General features: G+C 39.8%; 1 protein-coding gene across 1 annotated transcript in view; it reads left to right on the top strand.

Annotated features, from left to right (window-relative positions):
• The window catches only part of NDUFAF2 (NADH:ubiquinone oxidoreductase complex assembly factor 2), a 131,705-nt gene that overhangs the window by 77,383 nt on the left and 28,407 nt on the right, over positions 1–25,915 (top strand). The window contains exons 2-3 of the mRNA XM_058680100.1: positions 6,193–6,282; positions 14,507–14,547. Coding sequence (XP_058536083.1) covers positions 6,193–6,282; positions 14,507–14,547 — 131 coding nt within the window. The remainder of the gene's footprint in view (positions 1–6,192; positions 6,283–14,506; positions 14,548–25,915) is intronic.

The raw sequence follows: 25,915 nt of genomic DNA, 5'->3' as shown, positions 1-25,915 counted from the left end.
AATACATAAAAATTTGAGAAAGGAACATGATAACCCATTGCCATAGAATAACAATGGCTCTCATCCTTATTACTATTAATATTTGACAAGGCAGTTGTATAGCAGTTAAAGGAGGAGACAACACATCATGTTGGTTTATTCTAGTTTACTCTATATCCCTTCAATACTAAAACAGAAGACTTAAATATTATGTTTTACTTCATTAGTATTATTTTAAGATATATTTATTTTTATTGAAAAGTCAGGTTTATAGAGAGAAAGATCTTCCATCCACTGTTTCACTTGCTAAGTGCCCACCAACAACCAGAACTGAACACAATCGAAGCCAAGAGCCAGGAGCTTCTTCTGGGTCTCCCATGTGAGTGTAGGTTTCCCAAGGCTTTGGGCTGTTCTTGACTGCTTTCCCAGGCCATAAACAGGGAGCTGAATGGAAAGTGGGGCAAGCAGCATATGGGATCCCGGTATGTGCAAGGTGAGGACTTTAGCCACTAGACTACCATTGCTTGGTCCACTTTACTATTTTTTATTTTCTTTTTAATATTGTTTACATAGTTGAGAGGGATACACGCCCATGTGGAATTCTGATTAGGGTGGAGAGGCTCCGGTAACAAAGAAGGTGGCTGTGATGAATGTTTTATATGTTTTAATACCAACCTAAAAACCAGCTGAATTCTAAAGGGCCATGCCAGCAGATGTTACAATTATACATTGCTGTAGAAATTCTAGTTAGGTTTCTAAAACAACTCAAAGACCTGGTGCAATAGGCTAGTGGCTAAAATCATTGCCTAGCACACGCCGGGATCCCATACGGGCAATGGTTCTAATCCCAGTGGCCCTGCTTCCCATCCAACTCCCTGCTTGTAGCCTGGTAAAGCAGTCAAGAACGACCCAAAGCCTTGGGACCCTGCACCCATGTGGGAGATCCCGAAGAGGCTGAGGACTCCTTGCTTCAAATTGACTCAGCTCTAGCTGTTGTGGCCACTTGGGGAGTAAATCATTGGACGGAAGCTCTTCTTCTCTGTCTCTCCTCCTCTCTGTATATCTGACTGTCCAATAAAACTAAATCTTTTAAAAAAAACCTCACCATTAATTTTTAATCCGTAACATCCTAATTATTGCACATGACCAAAACAAATTTATTAGCAGAGAACTTGAGAGGTGCTGTAGTGATACAGCTTTTTTAAAAGGAGCTATGCAGGCCCAGCACAATAGCCTAGTGGCTAAAGTCCTTGTCTTGTATGTGCTGGGATCCCATGTGGACACCTGTTTGTGTCCCAGCGACCCAGCTTCCCATCCAGCTCCTGCTGTTGACCTGGGAAAGCAGTCAAGGACAGCCCAAAGCCTTGGAACCCTGCACCCACGTGGGAGACATGGAAGAAACTCTGACTCCTGGTTCCTGGTTTTGGATTAGCTCACTTCCAGCTGTTGCAGCCTCCCGGGGAGTGAACCAGCAGATGGAAGATCTTTCTCTCTGTTTTTCCTTCTCTCTGTAAACCTGCCTTTTCCATACAAATGCATCTTTTTAAAAAAGATTAAAAAAGGAGATTGAAGGAGGAAAAAAGTCTTCAAAAAGTATATGGAAAAACAAATTATGATAGAAGTATGTGTGGATTTTATACTTTTTTGTACCAAAATAAACATCTTTTAATTCCATTTTTCCAGGAACTGTATGAAGCATGTATGTGTGTGTAGAAAGTGTTTAGTTATTTGCCTCAATAAAGTCTGACAAATAACTAGGATAATACAGTGCTATGCACAGATTGCTGTTTCTGGAATTTTCTTTCCTGACTTTGTTTTCACTTGCGATTGACTTCAGACTTGCCTCACATTGTTCCCTTCCTTGCACTTTCAGATCAAAGGGACTGATAGGGTTATTGCAGGTGCCTCTCTCTTAGATGCCTGCCACTTTAAGGACAGGTGGATTGAAGAGTTGCTTTCCTTCTTCGATTTAGAATGTTCAGCTATTGGGGTTTCCTTTTCTCCTGCTGAGATCCTCCTGCTCCAAAGTAGAAGACTGATTTTTCACTGAACTCGTCCTGTCTAATCCCTGAAACCAAGCCTTGAGTCAAGTTGCAGCCTTAAATCAAAGCTCCACAGCCGCAGGAGGCTCTATGTGTCCTTGGAGAGTGGAACTGGAGAAGCTGCTACCCTGTCTTATCAGCAGTTACTCAGGACTTTGTAATGGATTGCTTGACTCTGATAGATAAGGCAGGGCCCTATCAATCAACAAGATCTTGATTTTGTTTAGGGAAGCCAATTTATGGTTGCTTTTGGATTCTGAATTCTCAAATGCAAAATTTGATCTGCATCAGTGACTTCCACATAGTTTGTTAGGGCTCTAGGGGCGTGAGTAGATGCTTCCAGGAAGTGGGTAGAGGAAAATGATGGGTAGTATTTTGGACTAGAGTAGAGAAGCTTGAATAGTTTTCTAAATTGAACCTCTACTAGGGACCTTTTTCTCTTTATTAAAAAAATATGAAGATTTTTTAAAAAGACATTCATTTTTATTTGAATGGCAGAATTTAACGGAGATAGAAGAAGCAATAGAGGGAGGAGGTCTTTTTTCCACTGACTGCCCAGGTAACTACAATGGCCAAAGCTGAGCTGGGAGCCAGGAGCCTCTTCCAGATCTCTCGCATGGGTGCAGACTCCCAAGGACTTGGGCCTCCTCTCTTGCTGTCCAGGCTTAAGCAGATTGCTGGTTCGGAAGTAGAGCAGCTGGGACACAAACTGGTAGCCACATGGGAGGCCAGGGCCACAGCACGGAGACTTACTTGGCTGCGCTACTGCTTCTGCCCCAAAGATGTTTTTTAATGAAGAATTAGAAAAATATTAATACCCCATCATATCAACAGAACTCAGTTTTTCTTCGGAGGATCTAATTCACAAATTATTCCTGTTAAGCTGGTGACAGTCATATTCTATTACATGGTTGTATAGTCTTTTTCTATATCAAAAATAGATTTCTTTCTGTTAGTGATATGTATTGCCTAGTGCTTAACCATATTAGATTAATGAAGGGTATTAGTAATGTCATGGATTAATAAATAAGTACATTTTTAAATTAAGACTAACGTGCCACTAAGTACACCTTATTTATTTTCATTAAATTATTCATACTTAAAACTGTAATGTATTCTGTGAATTAATAGTAGCTTTTAGTGCAATCCTTGATTCTTGTGGTCTGTCACAAAGTACTTGGTTTCTTTGAAACTATTGGTGTAAAAATCAAGTTCTTTGGAACTGTTTGGGCTTAGAAGTCTGTCAAATGATCAGCATTATCTCCTACATTTTAAATCCAGTAATGAAATTTTAGCTAATCTCAATTACACAAGTGCTGTAATTTTATCATTCCAGGATATATTTGCTAGCATTTCTTTTTAATTAATTTCCTTCCAGTTCTCTTTTGCCTCTCTTATTGAGGATTTAAGCTGTTGGACTCTTGACGTGAATCTAACTTACTTAAAGCGTAGTTTACCCCAAGGCTCTTAGCTGAGGCCTGTATCTATTAAAGACACTGCAATGTACAAGACCATGTTCAGGTGTCTTTCATATATTATTTCTTCACCTATAAAACACACGAGGAAAAAGCTCAAGATAGTCAAATTTGCAAGTACACACTTTGAAATTGGTTATGTTGGCTTATACCACACTGAATTTGCTTAGCTTAAGAGAAGATACGAAGAGTGTATCCACTTAAATTTACTTGCTATAGAAAGTGAATATAGGGCCCAGCACAGTAGCCTCGTGACTAAAGTCCTCATCTTGTATGTGCCAGCATCCCATATGGGCGCCGGTTCTAATCCCGGCCGCTCCACTTCCCATCCAGCTCCCTGCTTGTGGCCTGGGAAAGCAGTCAAGGACAGCCCAAGGCCTTGGGACGTTGCACTGGATTGGAGACCTGGAAGAAGCTCCGGTCTCCTGGCTTCAGATCAGCTCAGCTCTGGCCCATGCAACCACTTGGGGAGAGAATCATCCAATGAAAGATCTTCCTGTCTGTCTCTCCCTTTCTCCTTATAGCTGACTTTCTGATTTAAAAAAGAAAGAAAAAGAAAGTGAATATCATTTTTTAATTAAAAGCTTTAATCACAGTCATAAATTCCTCTTATTTTGAAAAATCTTACTAACCTTGGAATTGCCATATGGTATATTATAAAACCTGTTTAAATTGTCTAAGAATGTTTTCATCTTTCTGCTTTTTCTTTTCTTTTTATGTGTATTTAAAACATGTTAACTAAGACCATAATTCAGGTAGTCATAGTAGAGTCACCTATTTTTTTTTGAAAAGTTAATGAAGTAAGGTTTGAACAAAAGAATATTAATGTGTTAAATTTGCCAAGGCATTTTTCAACAAAAAGATGAAATAAGTTGCTTTTAGATAGCTTGTCTTTCTGAACTTAAGAAATTTCAGCTTTTGGGACTTGAACAACTAAACCACATTATAACAGGCGTTTTGGAATAACCAAGCATATTTATACAATTTCAAATTTTCTATGAAAGAACAAGCTGGGATTCCTTATGGGAAACATGTGAATATGGAAAGCTAACAAGATTTTAGGTAATCCATTGAATTAGTTGGCATTCTTAACATCTTTGAAAGCTTATCTGCAAGGTCCCCTTAATTGGCTTTTTAAAAAGTAATTCCTGCTGAGACCTGCTGAGATGGTCATGTTCATATAAATATAGAATATCAAATTACAGACTCATCATATTTTTACAGGCTTGCCTCATTTAGTATTTAACTATAGGGAAGATAATAGAGTATGATAGTTATGAATGAAATGCTAGCCTTTGCTGGCTTATCTGTCATGATACCATATGCAAACTTTGTAAATGTTCAAAATCTTCAGTGAAAAGAGCTTGGGAGTCAGAAAAATACTTGGGTTCAAATGGCAGCTGTACCGCCTCAATCATTTGTGTGTACTTGGAAATTTGACTATCTTGGGCTTTTTTCCTGGTGTGTTTTATAGGTGAAGAAATAATATATGAAAGACACCTGAACATGGTCTTGTACATTGCAGTGTCTTTAATAGATACAGGCCTCAGCTAAGAGCCTTGGGGTAAACTACGCTTTAAGTCGTATGTAAAAATGGCTTTCAGTGTAACAATTCCTATTTTACTACTCTTCATTGATGTTCATTTTTCTTCATGTTTTAGAGTCACAAGGTTTAAAAGCATGAATCTATTATATATGTATATATATAGTATTTTACATATATATACATACACACACACACACAGAAATATACCTATACAGTATGGTTCTTGGTTTTCATTAGCCTTCACTCATGTATTTTGCATTGATACTTCTAAGTCTCCTTTCATATGCAGAATTGAGTCTTTTATACATCACCAGAGTGATTTAAAATTTTCATTTGATTGTCCTGCCTGCTGCCACTGTGATAAGGGGCCCGGTCTTAGTGAGACAATAGACTCTTTTCCTGGCCATCTTGCCTACATCATCAGCCTGGGACTTCTTTCAGGCATCAAAGATGTGTCACCTCACCCAGCCCAACCTGTCTTTGCAACCCAAAGTCAAAGTCACTTCCGATTTCCGCTCACCTCTTCTCATGCTGCCACGCTAAAGGAGATACTGGGCTGAAAGTGGAAAATCCTCGCCAAGTACTGCAAGGTTCTCGTAGGCCACCACCAAGGGGGCTTCCACGCTGTGGAAGGGTCACTCCTCCGCGGTGGACATCTTTTAAGTTCTGATCCTTTGGAAATTCAAAGGTTAAACACAACCCAGTATCTGTGGTGGCCTGGGGAAGGGGAAGTGATGAGGCCACTGCCTCATTCTTTACTACCACTGGCGTGCCTTTTCCCAAGTTGCTGTCCGGGATCTTGCTCACCAACAGGGCTTACCAGGACCAGAGGACATTATGGGTGGGTAGCATCCTTTGAAGTCCTTTATCGTAACCCAGTGCTTCTTCTAAGTCTTACTCCATCCAGTACACCTGTGTGGGTAGCACGGGCCCAAGCACTGCTGAAACTAGAACCAGTGCTCACGGAGTGCAGGCATCTTAGGTGTTGACCTCACCGCACCACAATACAGCCCCAGAAAACTGCCTTTTCTAACTTAACTAATTGTAAATGGAATATATTATTTTTCCTACTCAATTCTTCCTCCACCTAAGAGTGTGTGCAGTCTCAGAAAATATAAGCACTGTGTCATAGATCACTTTTGTCTTACAGGACAAACAATTCGAGAGAAGAGAATTGTGGAAGCCGCAAATACAAAAGTGGTAGACTATGAAGTAGGCACTATCCCGACGGAATGGGAAGGTAAGTCACCGCTTTTTAGTATCATCTTCTAGGAGGCAAGTCGCCGAGTCATGTACAGAATCAGTAACAGCATACATCACTGCGTGCTCCTCTTTACAAAGAACTTCAGCAGTCCCGATCAATATACTATTGTTTTTAACCATTGCCTTTGAAAGTTATGAAGGTGCCAGATTTGTGTGAGGGAGCATATATAGTAGGACAAACAAGAATTACAGAGTTTTAGTGGAGTTGGGACCAAGGTCAGGCAAGTGACAATCCTAAAATGCAAAATGTAAGGCAGTTCCCTCTCCGACATACTGAACTCGCCCCTGCACAACCCTGGGACTTGAATTCTGTTTCTCAGACTTTGCTGGTTTAGAAAAGTCTTTTATAAATTTTAGATCATACTTGGCTTTTAGTACCATTTGAGATATTCATTCAACCTGCAGTGGCCCTATAGCAATTTCCTGTATAGACAAGGAAGGATTCTTGATCCTTAACCTATGAAATTAAGATTTAAAAAAAAGGGAGGGAGGCTGGAGCTAAAACTGCCAGAGTTCACCTCTCTTTGTGACTGGACACAGTAACATACGAACATGGTGTGGTGAGGGGCTGTCCTCAATCCATCATCGGAAGTTCATCTGTGGAGAAAAAAACTGAAATTAGTTTGCCACAAAAAATGGAAGAAGTATATAACAATATTTACTAGCTTCCAGGAACTGTACAGTTCCAAGTTCAGTTTGTTTCTGAATGAAGTTCAGGTGTGAGTCTGATTTCTAAGAGGCATCCTGAATCTTCTGTTACAGACTTCTTTCTCTTTTATAAGTTCTAAACATGGCGACTGACACACAGTAGGTGCTCAGATGTTTGTTTAATCCATGAAATCTGTCCCGATTTAGCGTTTGGTATTTGTAGCTACAAGAATCTTAATTGAAGCACCAATACCTCTCTTGTAATTCACCTACTACCAAGTGCTTGCTTGGATGGCCGGTGTTATACATGCTTTAAAGTCATTATTGTGTTTAATTTTCACAACAAGTCTATGAGCTAGGCACTCTAACTGTACACATTTAATAGACAGAGCATCTAAGGTCTGGAAAGGCTAGATAAATTGCCTAAATTAGAGTAGCTCCACACACGGGTAAGTAGTAGAACCACCGCTTCCTGGTGGGCCCAGCAGGACACCTTACATGTGGTAGCTATAGGCACTTGGTTACTTTTATGCCAGCATGTGAAAGTAAATATCATTTAATAAAAATATCTCTTTCCATTTCTGCTCATTAGCTATGAAAATACTAGAACTGTGAAAAAAAGAGCATAAATATGGGTAGCTACTAAAGATTTGTTTGAGGAAATCCAGAATATAAATTGGCAACTTCTGAGAGGAGTAATTGGGCTTTCTTATTTTAACAGACTTTCCAGTGTTATAAGCTACATTTGCAATTCTCAAATAATGCTTGTGCCTTTTTATAATGAGCCTATTTTATCATTTCCCCAATAATAGAATAGAATTAAGATGTTTATAGAAATAAATTAAGTTATAAATAAACAAAGAGGTAATGACTCATTTCTCAGCTTTTGAGACTTTCAGAGAATTAGAATAAAGTTTTAGTGCTCTTTATGCCTCTGTCCTAATCCACTAATTCAGCCTAACTATCCCACAGGGCATGCCTTAAAACAAATGTATCAGCCAAACATTGAAATAAAAATTACTTTTATGGTGGTACACATCAATTATATATAAAAAATAAAAACTTTAAACCATGAAAAAATAAATTAAAATGTAAATAAACTTAGCTAAAACAGTATGTACAGGGAAGGAGAGGGAAAATAATGTAAGTACATGGTGTTGATTCCAGGAATGAATGAAGGAACCTCAGGTATGTTTGGATTCATGTGACTATTACATTTGTTAATTATTAGGAGCAAAATACAGATACCACGTTATGCAGCCTGTCTGATATGAATTAAACAGTATGCTCCTTCCTACCGAATCCTTACTGAATACCTCTGTTTTCACAGAAATTAGATTCTGGAGTAGGCAAATAGGTGGGGGGAAGACAGAAAGCTAGAGAAATAACTAAACAGTGTACTAATGATGACCAAAAAGTAAAGCAGGGAAAGGCATAGGTGTATCGGGTGGTTTGGGCAATTTTAATACAAGTTTACCAAAGGCCTTGCCGAGAATATGACTTTTGAATACAGACAGAAGATGTGGGCCACACGGATACATAGAACTGGCAGGAGCATGCTCAGGTGTTTAAGGAACAGCGAGGAAGTCCAGTGTGACTCACACGTTGGGATGGAATGGAGCCAGAGAGAAGATAATAGGAGATGAGGTTTACGTTCCCAGGATATCCAGTCATGTGGGCTTTGTAGTGCTATGGGCGTCCAGTGTAAAACAAAGGGAGCTAGCTGTCGGAGGGTTTTGAAAAGGATAGTCATAGTCTCCAGAGTTACATTTAGCTGGATCATTCCATTTTTCATTGCAAAGAGGTTAGCAGGAGGCTCTTGTGATATTGTCCCGAAGGTTCATTGTGTTTTAGACCAGAGTTACGTTGGGGCTGGGGAGGAAGAGTTGTACTCTTCATCTGTTAGAACTGTGCAAACACCAGGATTTGCTGACAGTCAATGACTATCTGTCACCTGGATTGTGTTCCTGGCACCTGACTTCTGCCCTCTCTTCTGAGTGTTGTGGGTATCTAGGGAGAAGGACAGCAGATGGGAGCATCTGTCTGTCTCTCAGATGAGAAAATTAAAAACAAACAAACAAAACCAAAAAACAATGAAATACCATAGCACTAAACTTGCGAAACTTTGAAAGAGTTTCAATACCAAGAATTCCTCTGAGTGGAATATAAAATGGTACAAATACTTTGGAAAACAGTTATCAGTTATTCATAATACATTTAAATGTGTTCCTAACCTGTAGCAGAGATTCTGCTGAAGTGTTTATGGAAGACAGGCTACCCATATACTTGTGCCTGGATTTTTTTATAGCAGATTTATTCATTATAGCTCCAAAAATGAGAATCACTCAAATAGCCAACATTTTTAAATGACTTTAAAAATTGCCATGTTTCCATAAATAGAATACTGAATAGCAATAAAATGAACTACCGTGGAATTCCTTGTGTCTGCTTTTGTGGCTCTGTATCTCTGTCACCACAAAATTAGCAGCTTAAAACACCCCCCCCAAAAAAGTATATTTATTATCTCTCCGTTCCTGTGGTCAGGAGCCCCAGGCACACCCAAGCCAGGATCTCTATTTAGCATCTCATAAGGCTGCAATCAAGCTGTCCGTCAAGCAGGGCTGTCATCTAGAGGCTTGAGCCACCTTCCCACTTGTGTGGTCTCTGGCAGCATTCACTTGCCTGAAACTGTGACAGTGACCTCTTCAGAGTTTTTGGCTGATGAATCTTGGAGGTTACCAGCAGTTTTAACCAAATGAGGCTTCCCAACATAGCTGCCCTTTCCTTACAGCTAATCAGGGGGAAAATGACTGTCCTTCAAGATGGTGTCAGAACCTCGTATACTGTAATCATGTGGTCATATATGTCCCATCCTTTTTGCCGTGTTGTCATAGTTACAAGTAACCCACCACTGGTTCTGCCCTCACTCACAAAAAGGAGATTATACACAGGCATCCGAACCAAATGCTGTGGGTTGTAGAGGCTGCCTTAAGCAAATATTTCCTACTCATATAGGAACATGATAAACCTCAGAACATTATGTTGAATCAATAAGACAGACACCAGACTGCTGCAAGATTCCATTTATATGGAGTTATAGATAAACAGAAACTAACCTACAGTGACAGAAAGTACATATATCATGTATTGCCTAGGGGCTGTAAGTGAGATTAGGTAGAATGGATGTTACATTTAAGTCTAAAGTCTAGAGAACTTTGGGGGTGATGGAAATGTTCTATATTCTGATTGTAGTGCTGGTCACAGGGTCGTACACTCTTTTTTAGCACTTATGGAATGGCATACTTAAAATGGCTTCACTGTCTTCGATGTAAATCTCAATAGAATTAAAAAACGAACAGTAATAGCCAGGCGCACCTCAAAACCTATAACTTAACCTAATATTATCCTTGAGATAAGCTTAAAGATCAGCAATCAGCAAATGACTCTCTTCAAAATAAATCCTTTGAGGAATTTTTTTCACATTTGAGAAATATCCATTTCTTATTTTTACAGCTCTTTGTGAAGTGTTAACACCCATAATTGACAAGATCATTTCTTAGGTGTGTGTGCCCCATGCCTGGGATTCCTGACTCTGGCTTCCTGACGGTGTGAACCCTGGGTCGTGGGACTGATGGCTGAAGTAGTTGGGTTCTGTCACTCACAAAGGAGACCTCGCTTGAATTCCTGCCTACTGCTTCAGCTTGTGTGTGTGTGTGTGTGTGTGTGTGTGTGTGTGTACGCTTGCATGCAAATGCTCGTGCTGCTGTGTCTGCGTCTCTCATTTAATTTTTTTTTGAAGATGAGGCTAGACTTAAGTCTCTTCAGCAAACAGCACATTTCAAATGTGGTATCTTTTGCAGGCAGACTATTGATAACCTTTTCACACCTCTGAATCTGAATTGGTCACCTGCTGAACCTGCTATGGAATCTCTCATTTTCCATAGCCTCCGTCAGCAGTGCTTCTGAAAGCGTGTTAGCCATGTTGAGTGCCTGTGGAGATTTGAAGATTGTGTGCTTCACGAAGTGTTTTCCTGCCTGCTTCTAGTCTCTTGTAGTGATTAATAGCAGCTTTAATTTGCACGCTCACTTTTATGCTCATTACAGTGTGTTATGTTCCAATAGGAGTATTGAAGTTCAGTAAAATCTCATGCATACTGATGAGAATGCAAATGAACATTGATGAAAGAACATTAGGATCTTATGGCATAAACTGTCCAGTTATCTTGCTAAATTCTCTTCAAATAGTAGTTACATTATAATGAGGATTGATGCAGAATCCAACATACAGATATAATTAGCCATGACAGAATGATTATATAATTTCTAATTGGATAGTTTCAGATTGTTTTGAGGTTAAAAAAAAAAGTAATGGTTTGATATTAATGTTTTCTCTTATTTCCTCCCCCTAAACCTTCTCTGACCTTCATTGTGACATTTCTTTTGTTAAATGTAGCAGTTGGAAAAGTGGGGATGATTTATATAAATTAGTGATCACATCGAACACTTGCTGCTGTAACTTTTACTGAATATGTAATGAACAATACTAGCATCAACCATCATCTCAATAAAACATTTCAGATTTCTGTGATTGTGGACTATGAGTGTGGAAAACTTATTTAACCAATTATATTTCCATGTCTCTGTAATACAAAGACCCTTTAAATAATCCTTGAGAATAAAGCTAAAAGAAGATCTCTTGTCTTTCCTTAGAAAATAATGTTCCCTGACAGTAAAGACTATGTAATATTTGTTTTATCTATTTAATTCCTTTGAAAGGCCAACAGAAGAGACAGTGTCCCCTCCAACAGCTGGGACCATGTCAGGCCAAAACCAGGAGCCATATTGGTGGCAGAGACCAGAGAGTTGAGTTGAGTTGTCACCTACCGCCTCTACCCTGTGCAGTCACACAAGACTCCAAGGTGAAGGGGGCAGGTGGCACATATTCGGTCCAGACATTCAATAAAGCGCCCACATCTCTTCTCGGACATCGTGGGTTTGCGCACCAGCTGCTCTCCCAACCAGGTCTCCTGCAAATGCGCAGCCTGGGAAGCAGTGCCTGGGTGCTTGCCACCCACATGGGAGACCTCGATTGAGTTTCTGACTTCTGGCTTTGGATTAGTGTAACCCCCGCTCTTACAGACATTGGGAGAAAGAACTAGCAGATGGAATCTCTTTCTCTCTCTCCCTGTCTCTTCTGCCTTTCAAATAAAACAAATAAATTTTAACACCTTATTTGCAGAACTGAATTTTGAAATTCTGTCATTTTTATGTATAATGGAATTTTGTTCTTTGGATTTTTCTTCAGCCTTTTAAAAATAAATGATGGTTTGCAGCAGATTAGCACAGCGGAAGCGAGCTGTGCCCATAAAAATAAATGATGGTTTGAGCTAGTCTTATAGGCTCTAACTTACCCTGCTCTAGCAGTTCATTTTTTTCTTAATTCACTTTATAATCGAAATTAAAGCGGAAAGGTTATTGCTTATAATTTTTTGGAGACATATAGATGATACTGAATTATTTTAAAAGAAGAGTCTTTAAGAAAAATAAATCTATAAACAAATAACTTATTTTGAGTCTAAAGAACAAATTGAAACATTTCATGAATTATTTATTTCCCTAACTGTAGAAGGGAATTTTGATATCGCCAAACTATGTTTTCTAATTCTAAATTGGAAGAATGTTCTCAGGATGAAAGTGTTGATCTTTCACAGTATTTAGGTAATAGAAAAATATCTTCCGTTGGTGCATCCCAACTCCTGTTCAGTCTTCAGATGCTTGTGGGGCCAGAAGCTCAGTCCAGATCTCCCAGGTAGTGTAGCAAGGAGCAAGCTCCTTGGGCTGTCACTTGTTGCCTCCGAGGATGTGTGTTGGCAGGAAGGTGGAGTTGAGAACTAAGACGGGGATTGAACTGTGACACTCAATGCACGCATCCCAATCAGCATCTTAACTGCTCAGCTAAATATCCATCCCTTTTTAATTTGAGAAACAGAGAAAGAGACACTGTCCAGGTTTCCCATGCGAGTAGCAGGGACTCTACTTGAGCCATCACTGCTGGAGTTTGCCTTGGCAGGAAGCTGGAGTCAACATCCAGAGCCAGGAATCAAACGTGGTTACTACAGTATGAGGTGTGGATATCTTAGCTTAATTAATTAAATGTGGATATCTTAGCTAAACCCAACCTTAAAAACTAAGCACACTCAGCTTTCTATTTTTGGTTTTTAGATGTGTTTATTCTTTGGAAGGCAGAGGGACAGAGAGGGGCAGAGAGAGAATCAATCTTGAGTCCACTGGTTTACTCTCTAAAAGGCCTGAGGTGCCAGAGCTTGGCCAGGCTGAAGCCAACAGTTTAAAATTCCAACTAGGTCTCCCGAGTAGATAACAGAGGCCCAAACAGTTGGGCTGTCTGCTGCCTTCCCCCAGCAAGGAAACCAGACCCTAAGCAGAGTGTCTGGATCTGGAACTGGTGCTTGGAAAGAATATTCTTGTATTGCAAGCAGCAGTGTAACGTGGTGTCCCATAACACCAGCCTCAAGTTTTCTGCTTTTTAAAGACTGTATTTCCTCTGTGTATTTATTTCTCCATAGTCTCCTGTACATCCTCATAGCCCAACCAGATGTGGTTGATGTTTACTTTTTTTCAGTCTGTTACAAAAGTATACATTGCTTATTGACTAAAATAATGACAATAGTTCTAACTTAGGCTCGTGTGCTTCCTGTATGCCAGCCGGGCTCTTAGCCAAGTAAGCATTTGTATTATCTCCTATCGTTCACAACAACCCCAAAGTGTAGACACTTCCATTTTGCAGATGGGAAATTTGCCACTTAGAAAATTGAACAACTCGCCTCACAAAACACACATGGCCCATAAGTGATGAAGTTGAACTCTGAACCCAGAAACCCTGACTCTCAAACCTGCTAGCCTGCGCGCTATAGTTTGTTCGGTAGGATTCTGATAACTTTGCCAGAGGCAGCGGCCTCACTCGCTTTTCAGCACATAGCCCAGCCGCCAGCAGGCACTTAGCAGGTATGTGTCTCTCCACGTCTAAGTGGTAGAGCTAAAGACCCTGATACAGTCAGAGTCAGGAGAGCTTGCTGGAATGGATCAGAGGAAATATCTCTGTAAAGAAGAACTTTCCTAAGTCCCTTCCTTTGTAAACTAAACAAGATCAAATTTAAATCTCCAAAAGAGTGAAGGTTTGACCCTGTCTTGATGTTTACTGTATTGTGATTTGGTCTGGATGCCATAAATGCGCAAAATTGAATTGCTGTTTTTACATGAAATTGAGGTTTTAGTGATGGGAACTGACCCTCTTCATCGTCACTGCACTTTTACATTGTTTCCTTAATGTGACTCACCACCTGACATTGTGTCTGTGATTTTCTGTACCACTTTTGCTTGTAGATGTGTCATAGGAGAGGGAAGATTTCATGTGTTCGATTCCTAATTTATCCCTAAGACCTAAACAATATATAGCAGGAGCACAAAAATCATTTTTATACGCAAATTATAAAATATTTCTTTAACTAATGAAAAACTGTATTTTTTTTTTCTAGCTTGGATTAGAAGAACCAGAAAGACTCCCCCCACCATGGAGGTAAGAAGACACAGGAAATACTCAAATGATTTGTATTTGTAGCGCTGTTTCTCGGTTGGGAGTTTGCACTCCCAAGGAGACATAAAGCCTGATGCACCTTCCCAAAAAGTGTTAATTTTGCTCCACAGAAAATGATCCTATGTTTTATGTACCAAATGATTTATTAATATAATAACTGTTAACACCAATTAGTGATAAAATATACACTCTACAGACTAACATAAAATTAATATGTTATTTTAATGAACTATTGAAAACTTAAAAAGCATAGTAGTAGCATTTGTCGAAGTCTGGTTCCTGGCAGCTTGCATCGGATCATTTTCTCTGGCCCTGGGAGTTGTGCATGGTCATGCAACTCTGGTTATAGAAAGTTTTTTTTTGTTGTTGTTGTTGGTGTTGGTTTTTAATCCCACATTTAAGAAGTGCTGATTGGTCTCATCCAAATCATGTTCTTATGTTGCGCTTAATTTTCTGTATTTACCTGTGTCAGGTATCCAGGGAGACTTTCAAATATGTAATTAACAAATGAAACATATAGTACTCAGTGATTCATCATTCAGTTTTTATTTGAAACCCTAAAAATGTGTGATTTGGTGATAAACAGAAAATGAGGTATAGAAATGCTATGATACATGCATCTCAAAAACATGGTTATTTCATAACTTTTATTTGAAAAAATTGCATAAAGATTTGTGAACTAATTTTCTAAGAAATAAACGTGTTTTGTAAAATGAAAGCCTAAAAAGTCGTTAGCGTATGGTCTTGTATACTTTCTGCCCAGGAGACAGGAAGCATTTCCTTCCGCTGCAATCTGGGGCTGCTGTCTTCCTTTCTCTTTTGCATTTCCTTGCAAAAGAGAAAAGCACTTGCCAGGAGCACAACCAGTGGGCTCCGGCACTCAGCCCCTGCTGGTTGGCAGGTGAGCTCCATTTGGTCTCAGACCCATGAGACCAAATCATTCCACCCACAATGCTTTCTTGTCATTTCTTGTCACCTTTGTGGCTACCTTCCTAAAACATTATTATCCACATTGTTGTTTATGCTTTTCTCTACCCTCTGCAGTAAATACAGACAGATACACACACCTTTTCGTTTATCCTGATTTCTCTTTTTTTCTTTGTTAACAAATTACCATGCCCCGCTAGTAGGTTTGTAGAGTCCTTCTCCACCACATAAACACAAATGAAATCACAAATGGTGAGTCCTCTTTACCCTGAAGTGACTTGTACTCACTTTCCCTTATCCAGCTAAAAAATTAGATTCACCTGCTCCTGCCTCCCACACCCCAACACATGCCCCCTCCAAAATGCTCTTCCGTTTTGTGGGCCGCCAATGTGGATGACCTTGGTAATACAAGTGTATTTCTACGTACCTGGTCATCACTTTTCTCTCTGTCAGCATCCAGGCCACTCTCCTGTACTGTTGGCAGTCTCCCCCCTTCAGTGCTCTCCTGAGTCACAGCTTCTTCATTCTTCATCCACGCTAGTGCTATTCCTCGAGTACACAGTGACTCTTATAGCCGTACATTAGTTCTTAGCATCACTTGGCACACCAAGTGAAGCCGCTGCTTGGGCAATCACATCTCATCTTGGAATGTCTGGGATCAATTTCACCTCTGCTTCTGGTCTAGCTTGCTGCTATCCACCCTGCAGGTGGCAGATGATGTCTCAAGGGCCTAGACTTTTGCCGCCTACCTGGGATACCTGGAAGGAGCTCTTGGCTCCTGTGTTCTACTTGCCCCACCCTCAGCAGTTGCAGGCATCCAGGGTCAATCAGTAGATAAAAAATATTTGTGTGTGTGTATTTCTGTCTTTCAAATGAACAAAAATAATGTTTAAAAAGCCCATGGCTGTGGGAATACTGTTTACAGTAGCATCAGAAAACATGAATTATTTTGGATAAATTGAGCAAAATATATGTGCAAGGCCTATGCTCTTCAAGCTGTGAAGTGTTGGTGAGAAAAATTAAAGCAAACTCAAATTACTGTGAAGTAACTCTTCACGACTGCGCAGTCTTGCTGTTTGAGTTCCCCATATTGATCCGCAAGAGTAGATTCTTAGTATATAAGGGTTGCCTGGAAATTCTTCCAAAACAGAGATTGCTGGGCCCTAATCTCAGAAGTATTGATCTACTGGGTCTAATAAGAAGGCCTGGATATTTGTATTTGTTTTTATTTAACAGTGGCTCATTTATCTATTTTTAAAAGATTTATTTACTATTATTTGGAAGTCAATTTACAAAAAGAAGGCAAGACACAGAGAGATCTTTGATTTTCAGGGACACTCCTGTTACATCTGGAGCTGGACCAGTATGAAGCCAGGAGGCCAGAGCTTCTTCCAGTTCTCCCATATGGGCTCAGGGGTCCAAGGACTTGGCCCATCCTTCTGTGCTTTCCCAGGCATATAATCATGTAGCTGGATCAGAAGTGGGACAGCCAGGACTTACACTGGCACCCTTGTGGGTTGCCAGCACTGCAAACAGAGGCTTAAGCTCCTGCACCATGGCACCGGCCCTAGATACCTGCATGTGTAACATGTTCTGGTGGCAGTGCTGATGCTGCTGGTCCAGCGTTCACACCCTGCAAACCACTAATCTACAGATTCAACCAAATAAAGAGCCAATTAAAACTCCATCAGAATCTTTTGTAGAAATCAGTTGTTGATTCAGAAGTGTATATGGAACAGCAAAGGCCAGAAATAGCTGAAAGCAATCATGTAAAGGAGATGAAAATTGGAGGACTAACTAATACTGCCTAACTCTGAGATTTACTATAATACTCTCTAGTAATTAAGACAGGGTGATACTGCCATAAGGATATATAAATAAAGGAATGAAAAATAATAGAGTTCAAAAATACTACATAGGCAGCTGGCTTATAGTGACAGCACCAAAGCAACTCAATTGGGAACAGAAAACTTTCTTGACAAATGATGCTGGAATAACTTAATATCCATGTGGGGAATAAATGAGCCTTGACCCCTAATTTTATATACAAATATCAATTCAAGATGGATTGTAGCTTAAATATAAAAGCCAGAATAATAATGTTTTTAGAATAAATCATAATGGACTTTTTTTTCAACATTGGGGTATTCAAAAAACATTAAAAAATTATTAAAGCATTTAAAGTATTATAAAAATTGGACTCAAGGAGCTGGCATTTCATATGAATACTGGTTCAAGTCCTGGATGCATTTCCTATCTAGCTCTCTACTAATGGACTTGGGAGAGCAGATGAACATGGCCCAAGTCCTAGGATACCTGGCACCTATATAGGAGTAGTTCCCGCATGTAGTTCCAGGCTCCTAGGCTTGGCTTGGATCATCCTGGCCATTGTGACCATTTGGGTAGTGAACCAGCAGATGGAAGGTCGATCTCTCTGCATAACTCTGCTTTTGTTTAAAAAATAAAGTGGACTTAAGCAGCATTAAAAGTTATTGCTCATTAAAAGAGAACATTAGAAAGTAATAATCAGTATGCATGTATCAGACAAAGGAAGTGCATGTAGACCATATAGAGAGCACTCAACTCAGTAACAGCATCTGCTTCCACACCAGCTCCCTGCTGATGGTCTGGGAATGCAGACGATAATGGCCCAAGGCCCTGGGCCCCTCCGCTCTCATGGGAGGTCCAGAAGAAGCTTCTTTGGTCTGGCCTAGCTTTGGCTGTTGTGGCCCGCAGGGGAGTGAGCCAGTGGATGGAATCTCTGTTCTTTCTCCGCTTCTCTATAAATCTTTTCAGAATAAATCAATAAATCTTTTTTTTTTAAAAAAAGGAAAAATCTTGAACTGGCACTTAATAAGATACAAGAATACCTACTGTGCATATAAAGAGGAACTTGGCATGATTAGTCATCAGATTTTCTTTTGTTAAACTGTCAACCTTTATAAAATAAAATTCATATCTACCCTATGGCCTTTCACCTTCTATTCTGACTGCCTTGAAGGCTAAAGAAATTCATTTTAAGGTGCCCGTTCCTTGGCAGGCAGTGCAAGCCCTCCTGCTCTGTGTCCAGCCCCACGCTCTAGCTTGGCCTCTTCACACCTGTTTCAGCAACCCAGCTCTTCAAGGAGCTCCTTATTTCTCACCTTGAAAGTCGACTACCTCTCCCATCAACCAACATCCCTCCATGTATGCTTCATCCTTTGTGAAGACCCTCTAAAATCTTTGAATGTTTTCCTCAACTTTTTTCTTCTCAGCTTCTTAACTCTTCCATTCACTACTCCTTTCTTTATATAAGTAAGTTGCCTTGTACATTTGTTTATATTTGTTTATATTGCCTTGAGTTTATATTAAGCTATTTACATTTGTCCATCTTTCTGAATACATTGTAGGCAATAAAACAGAGGATTGTGTCTCATTCATATGTGCATTGGAAACCCTTTAATATAAAGTCTGACTTGTTATTGGTTAGCTTGGCTTTTATAGACAGACTTGAGAATCTCAATACCAAGAAATCATCCTATGTTTTTCTAAGACAGGCTTGAATTTCCATCAACCAACTATAAAATAACTTTGTGAAGCTGAACATATTCCCAGTTGAGCTTTGCCTGTACTTTTTTCATAGAAATTCACATTTAGCTGCAGGATGCCAGTATAGTTTAGCACCTGTTCATCATCATTTCAGTACAAGATGAATTAACATTTTGCAGAGCTAATGAAGTAGACTTTTCCTAGCCCTGATTCTGTTCCATTAGAAGCCTCTTACAGCAAACATTTGGAAATATTACTTCTGCTTGCCTGCTGACAGAATAGTGGAAAATAGAATAAAATTTTCTGCTTGAAAAAAGTGGTTACATTTATTGCCAAGTGTGAGCAAAATATGTGATTCAACAATAACTGCATTATTAGAACCCTGTCCAATTACTTTAATGTTGTCTTTCAAGAAGGGGATATTCTAGAAGCTGGTAGAGCAGGAAGTTGGCGGAGGTGCTGTGTAGCCAGCCCAGGGAAAGGCTGGGTGGGCAGTCAGGACCACGTGTCACGGCATCTTGTTTACTTGAATCTGGACTGATAGCTCCAGAGACTTGTTTTTATCTAGGCACAAAGTGATTTGGTCCTAAAAAAAATATCATAATGACTGAAATACACATGGATTTGAAATGATTGTTGGAATTGCCAAGATTCCAATATATTAATCTGTGGTTAAAAAAATAATAATAAAGCTCATACAGAAAAAAGTAGGAAATTTCATAGGAATATGATATTAGACTTGCAAGAGCAAGATAAATTAATCTTATTTGTATCAGGTGTAAAAAAAGCACCTATTGCATTCATCTCATTCAGCAATAGCAGCAGAATATTAAGGGAGAATTGGCTCTAATTTCCAATATTTATCTCTGTGCTAAGAACAGCCTTTTAAGTTGATTAGCAGACATTGCCAGGTGCTAGTCATAACTTTCCCTCCCATGAACAGATTGCCAGCGTTTACCTCTCGATGATTCTTTTTTCCTTGCCTCCGCGTTCTGATTGACGTGTTTCTTAAGCTATGACAATACTTCTTAATGGTCAGATGTTGCTGGCCCTGCAATTATTTATTGTTTGTTTTATTGTCTTCATGTTTCTGCTCTAACCTGTAAAGTGTTGATTTGTAGTTTAGCATTCAGAGAGGAATCTTATTCCTAAATTCTTGAGACCGATTTCTCCAAGTGACTGACATTTATTAAGTCAGTTCTCTGTGGCCAGTAGTATTATTAGGCTCGTTTTGTAAGTCCCAGAATTGAAATCTGGAGATTGACATTTTGCATGCATAACCCATTTCTCTATTGGCCTAGATTGCAAAGATGGAATGATGTTCTTATAGAAAAATAAGATCTGTTATATCCACACCAAACCTTACAATATCACTTTTAGGAATACAGTGGAACCTGAAGAGAATTGGAGCATGTTCATATGGTGGAGTTAGGTATCATTCATTAAAAATTCCAATTAGCTGTGGGCTAGCATTGTGGTGCAGCAAGTTAAGCTTCTATTTGGGGCATTTATGTGCCATATCAGAGTGCCCATTTGAGCCCCAGCCAGCTTGCTGCTAGTGCCTGGGAGGCAGATGACTAAAGTGCTTTAACCCCTGCCCCCCACATGGAAAACCTGGATGCAGCCCCTGACTTTTAGCCTTGCCCAACCTGAAATATGGGATGGGATCTCTCTCTTTGTGCCTCTCCTTGCCCTTCAAGTAAATGAAAAAGAAAATAATAATGATAAAATAGCTATTTTAAGAAGGAATCAGCTAGGGCTGCATGTATGTGTCAGCTAGATACATTTCAGAACTATGATGTTGCACAAAAAGAGCATGTTACAGATTTCACATACTGTACTGTTCACATTATGTAAAATGTGCGAAAGCGGGTGAAGAGTAATAGGCTTTGGGGTAAGTGTCTGGTGCGGCAATTAGGATGCTTCTTAGGTTGCCTGCATCCTATACAAGATGCCTGGGTTTCCCCTTCTACATCCCAGTTGATGTAATGGCTCGAGTACTTGGTTGCCCTGATGGCATTTTCATGGCTCCTGGCAAGAGTCCGAGTCAGCCCTGGCTTTACTGGGCCTGAGAGTGAGCTAGTAAATGAAAGATCTTTCTCTCTCTCTCTCTCTCTCTCTCTCTCTCTCTGTCTCTCTCTCTCTCTCCCCATCTCAGGATGATGGCATCACAAGCAGTCTCTTTACCAGCCAAACCACAATGTCACCCTCACCAGTAGAAATTTAAGGCAAAGTTATATATACATAGAGAGATCTTGTATCTGCTGGTTCACTCCGCAAATGGGCACAGTGACTGGAGCTAGGCTAATCCAAAAGTCAGGAGCCAGAAGCTACTTCCAGTTCTCCCAGGTGAGTGCAGGGGCAATAGAATTAGCAAAACTGAACGTAATGAGTCCTAATCTGACAGAGGAAAAATAAGAACCCCAGAATGCTTGATCACACACTGTGCCAGGAAACTCTGAAAGCTGAGGTGAGGCTGGTACTAAAAACAGTGACCCAGGTGAAAATCTGCTTAAGAAGCAATGAAGTGTCAGTGAGGAAGCACAGAAAATATAACAAAGTTGGAAATTGCCATTTTCAGCCATCAAAGTAATAATTGATTGACTAAGGGAAAAACAACAAACTGTTGAAACCATTTAGCCAAATTCCTTAAGGAAATAAGTTGTTACCTGGTTTAATGTCATCTCAATTGAAAAGCGGAAAGATGCTTTTTGTAGTACACAGATCTGGCAGGTATCACGTCAGTGAGGCTTTGAAAACTTGACAGTGTGTCTCCTTGTGGATAAGAGTGAGTTTTGTAGTATTTCACCTTAAGATGCATAGCATTAATCTAACCATAAGGAAGCAGCCAGAAAATCTAGTTTGGATACTTTTCATGAAACATAAGACCTGTCACCTCGGTGCCAAGAATGACTGAGAAAGACTTATGAGCTGTATGCAGTGTGTGATCGTAGGTCAGGGAACAGAAGTGCCATCTAGGGACAGTTTGGGAGGCTTCTGTTGGGGCACAGTAGATTGGGCTACTGCCTGCAACACCAGCATTTCGTACGCACACTGATTCAAATTCTCCCTGCTCTGCTTCTGTTTCAACTCCTTGTTAATGTGCCTGGCAAATTATCAGAAGTTCAAGTGCTTGGACCCCACCCACATGGGAGACCATTCTGGCCATTTGGGGAGGATAGAAGATCTGTCTCTCTTTTTTTTTTTTTTTTCTGTAACTCGCTCTACCTTTCAAATAAAAATACACATCTTAAAATAAAGGGACAGTATTGGAATCTTTTGTGAAGTTTGAACCCCAGCCATATGTTTAGTAATGGCATTATATCAATATTAGATCTCCTGGAAATAAGGAAGTTGCTTTTATATTCCCTTTCTGAACAAGTAACTTCCTCTTCTGTACCTTGTTGAAAACTGGTAGGTTTGCCCATCAACAGAGGATTGGATAAGAAAGCTATGGTTCATCTACTCCATGGAATACTACTCAGCTATTAAAAAAAACAAAATGCAGTTCTTTGTGGCCAAATGGGCCAAACTGGAAACCATAATGCTAAGGGAAATGAGCCAATCCCAAAAGGTTAAATACCACATGTTTGCCTTAATTTGATATGATGTTATGTATGACAAGTTATGTTATGAATGTTATATGTTGTGTATAAACCAAAATTGAAATGTCAATGAGGTGGTCACAGAAGGTGGATAAGAAATCGCATTTACTTTTACCATATTGGTTACTCATTACTATGTCAATTAATTCCATAATGATGTAAATTTTTGCTGATGGTATGTTGGAGCTTTTAATTGATCGGGATGATACTCTGCTGGCTCTGTCTTCAGACCAGAAAGGGTATACCTAAGAAGCCGTTGAACTTGACTAGACAATAAGATGCTGGACTCTATGTTTGGTATATGCTTGCAATGGGGGAATCTCAACTGAACTTGAACTGTGGTTATGCAACAAGGTGGAGGAATCCACAATGGTGGGAGGGTTTGGGGAGGGGTGGGGAGAATCCCAGTACCTATGAAACTGTGTCACATAATACAATGTAATTAATGAATTTAAAATAAAATTTAAAAAAAAAAAAACGAAAACTGGTAGGTTACTCGTGCCAAAGGAAAAATATTTCAGTCATTGTAGTAATATTTTCCTGACAAATATGAAGGAAGAAGTATCATTTTGAAAACAGATAGATAAAATGGAAATGTACATACAGGAAGTGAAATAATAGGAAACTAGAACAAATCTTGTGGCTACAGATAAGGTATGAGAAGACACTCCTGAGAATTCCCACCAGACAGGAAGAAGGACCTAAAACACAGATTATAAAGTGCCCAAGCAGATAAGCCTCACCTGTAGCAGGAGAGCGCCCAAGCCGATATACTTGAAATTATTTTCTCTCTGGAAGGCAGTGTCTGACATCAGAGGGTATCCTTTGGCACAGTGGATTCAGTCAGTACTGTGGATGGAAGCTCTTCCTCTCTCTCTCTCCCCCTCTCTGTATATCTGCCTTTCCAATAAAAATCAATAAATCTTAAAAAAAAAAAAAAGAAAGCAAGAGACCCACTCAAATAAGTAACAGGAAAGAGCAACTTGGACAAAGCAGACTGCTCTAAAACATAAACATGCCAGATAAAATATTTGGGACCCTGCACCCGCGTGGGAGACCTGGAAGAGGTTTCAGGTTCCCGGCATCGGATCGGCGCGTACCGGCCCGTTGCGGCTCACTTGGGGAGTGAATCATCGGATGGAAGATCTTCCTCTCTGTCTCTCCTCCTCTCTGTATATCCGGCTTTCCAATTACAATAAAATCTTTAAAATAAAAAAAAATAAAAATAAAAAAATAAAGCTTAAATAAAAATAAAACTTTAAAATACCAGATCAGACAATATACTATAATTATGAAACAAGAACATAAAGCTGAAAAACAATGAAAAGGAAAATTCAGTGAACAAAAAGGAGCTCTTGAAAAAGAATATAGTTGGGCCCGGTGGCGTGGCCTAGAGGCTAAAGTCCTCGCCTTGAACGCCCCGGGATCCCATATGGGCGCCGGTTCTTATCCCTGCAGCTCCACTTCCCATCCAGCTCCCTGCTTGTGGCCTGGGAAAGCAGTTGAGGACGGCCCAATGCATTGGGACACTGCATCCGTGTGGGAGACCCGGAAGAGGTTCCAGGTTCCCAGGTTCGGATCGGCGCACCGGCCGTTGCGGCTCACTTGGGGAGTGAAACATCGGATGGAAAATCTTCCTCTCTGTCTCCTCCTCTCTGTATATCTGGCTGTAATAAAATGAATAAATCTTAAAAAAAAGAAAAGAAAAAGAATATAGTGGAAATGATATATCTAACAGGAGGATCTAAATCTATTGAGGGAATTTTTCTAAAAAGGAGGGAAACCAGACATAGATGGAAAACAGGAAAGAAAAGAAAGAAAACCATCAACAGAGGAAGCTGGGAGATAGCAGAGTGATGAGGTGTCAACATTGTGCAAGTTACTGAATTCCAGATGTAATTCTTTACCCAGCAACATCATTTAAGCTTGAGTGCAAAATAAGCACATGGTTTTAGACATGCAAAGCATCAAAGAGTCATTGCTGTTAGTCTTTTCTCAAAGCCGTTACTAAAGTAATAAGCAAAGAAAAGGGGGAGGAGTGAATCCCAAAAAACTAAGCTTTATTTTCATCAAAAGGTACTAAAGAATAAAAAATACCCAGACCAGTAAGAATGTGTAAGAAGGGGGACCCCCTGAGTGACTTTCTTTAGAAACAAAAGATACACAAAGTATCTAATTTGGACATGTCATGTGGAGTTGAATTAGGAAAGTACAAAGAACCAAAAATCCGGTCAACAGACAATGCTTAAAGCTGAAAATGAAAAATAATGCAAGAATTGCATTTAGATGTTGTGGAATGTTTGTGGGCAGTGCCCTCCTGATTACTGTTAAACACTTTATGGCAGTTTGGTTTGGGGTGTGTTCTGGGATCATCAATATCAGATGTAGGAATAAAGTAGTTGCTTTGTGAGAAGTAGAGATACTGTTTTTTCCCAACCAGGGTTTCGAATTATGTGGCCATACAAACCCCGATTATAGAGAGGGAGTGGTGAACTTTCGCAGCAGAAGACCAGATGACAATTATTTTAGGCTTTACAACCCCATCTGTGATATACCTTATCCACTCTGCCATTGTAGTATGAAAGTTCTTCCAGATAATATGTAAACAGAGAGTGTGGTACATCCAATAAAACTTTGTTTACAAACATAATTAGCATTGGATTCCTATTTTGCCAACCCCACTACCAGTCTTTGGTTTTCCACTACTCCCAAAAGCTTCCTCTGAGTTACGCAGGTCTGAATAGCTGTACAGAAAGCAATTTCCGTATTCTTTCTTTCTGTATGTAGTTTTCACTCAAAATGATGTGCCTCAGAGCTCTTTCTAGTCTGCCAGTTCTCCTTTGTGATTTCTTTCAAAACCATTTGTCTTGCACTTTTTGAAAGAAAAGCTTAACCCCTTGTCCATCCTGAATCTTACTGTGGTGCCTTGCCTTGGGGTTCAAAAATCTCCAGGGCACCAAACAAAGAGATTGCAGAGAGGGAATCTCTCCTAAGGGAGAGTCCCTGGCAACGAAGCAAAGAAACCTTCAATAGGAATTATTCAAGGGGACAACACATTATTTCCTTGAGGTGACACTCATACCACAGCCGTGTGCCTCACAGACGCTTGTCTTTACCTCCATAGCTAACTACCCATTTATCTATCTAAAAATTAAAATTCACAAGTGAGAATGTTGTCATAGGGACGCATAATAACATACTTATTTGAATTTTAAAATTAAGCCAGACTTTTTCTGACAGAGAAGAAGTCAGATTTGCTTGATTGGGCTTGACAATGAGAAATAGCTTTG

Source organism: Ochotona princeps, chromosome 23, assembly GCF_030435755.1.
Source record: "Ochotona princeps isolate mOchPri1 chromosome 23, mOchPri1.hap1, whole genome shotgun sequence".
Lineage (NCBI taxonomy): Eukaryota > Metazoa > Chordata > Mammalia > Lagomorpha > Ochotonidae > Ochotona > Ochotona princeps.
This window is presented reverse-complemented; position numbering and strand designations above follow the sequence as displayed.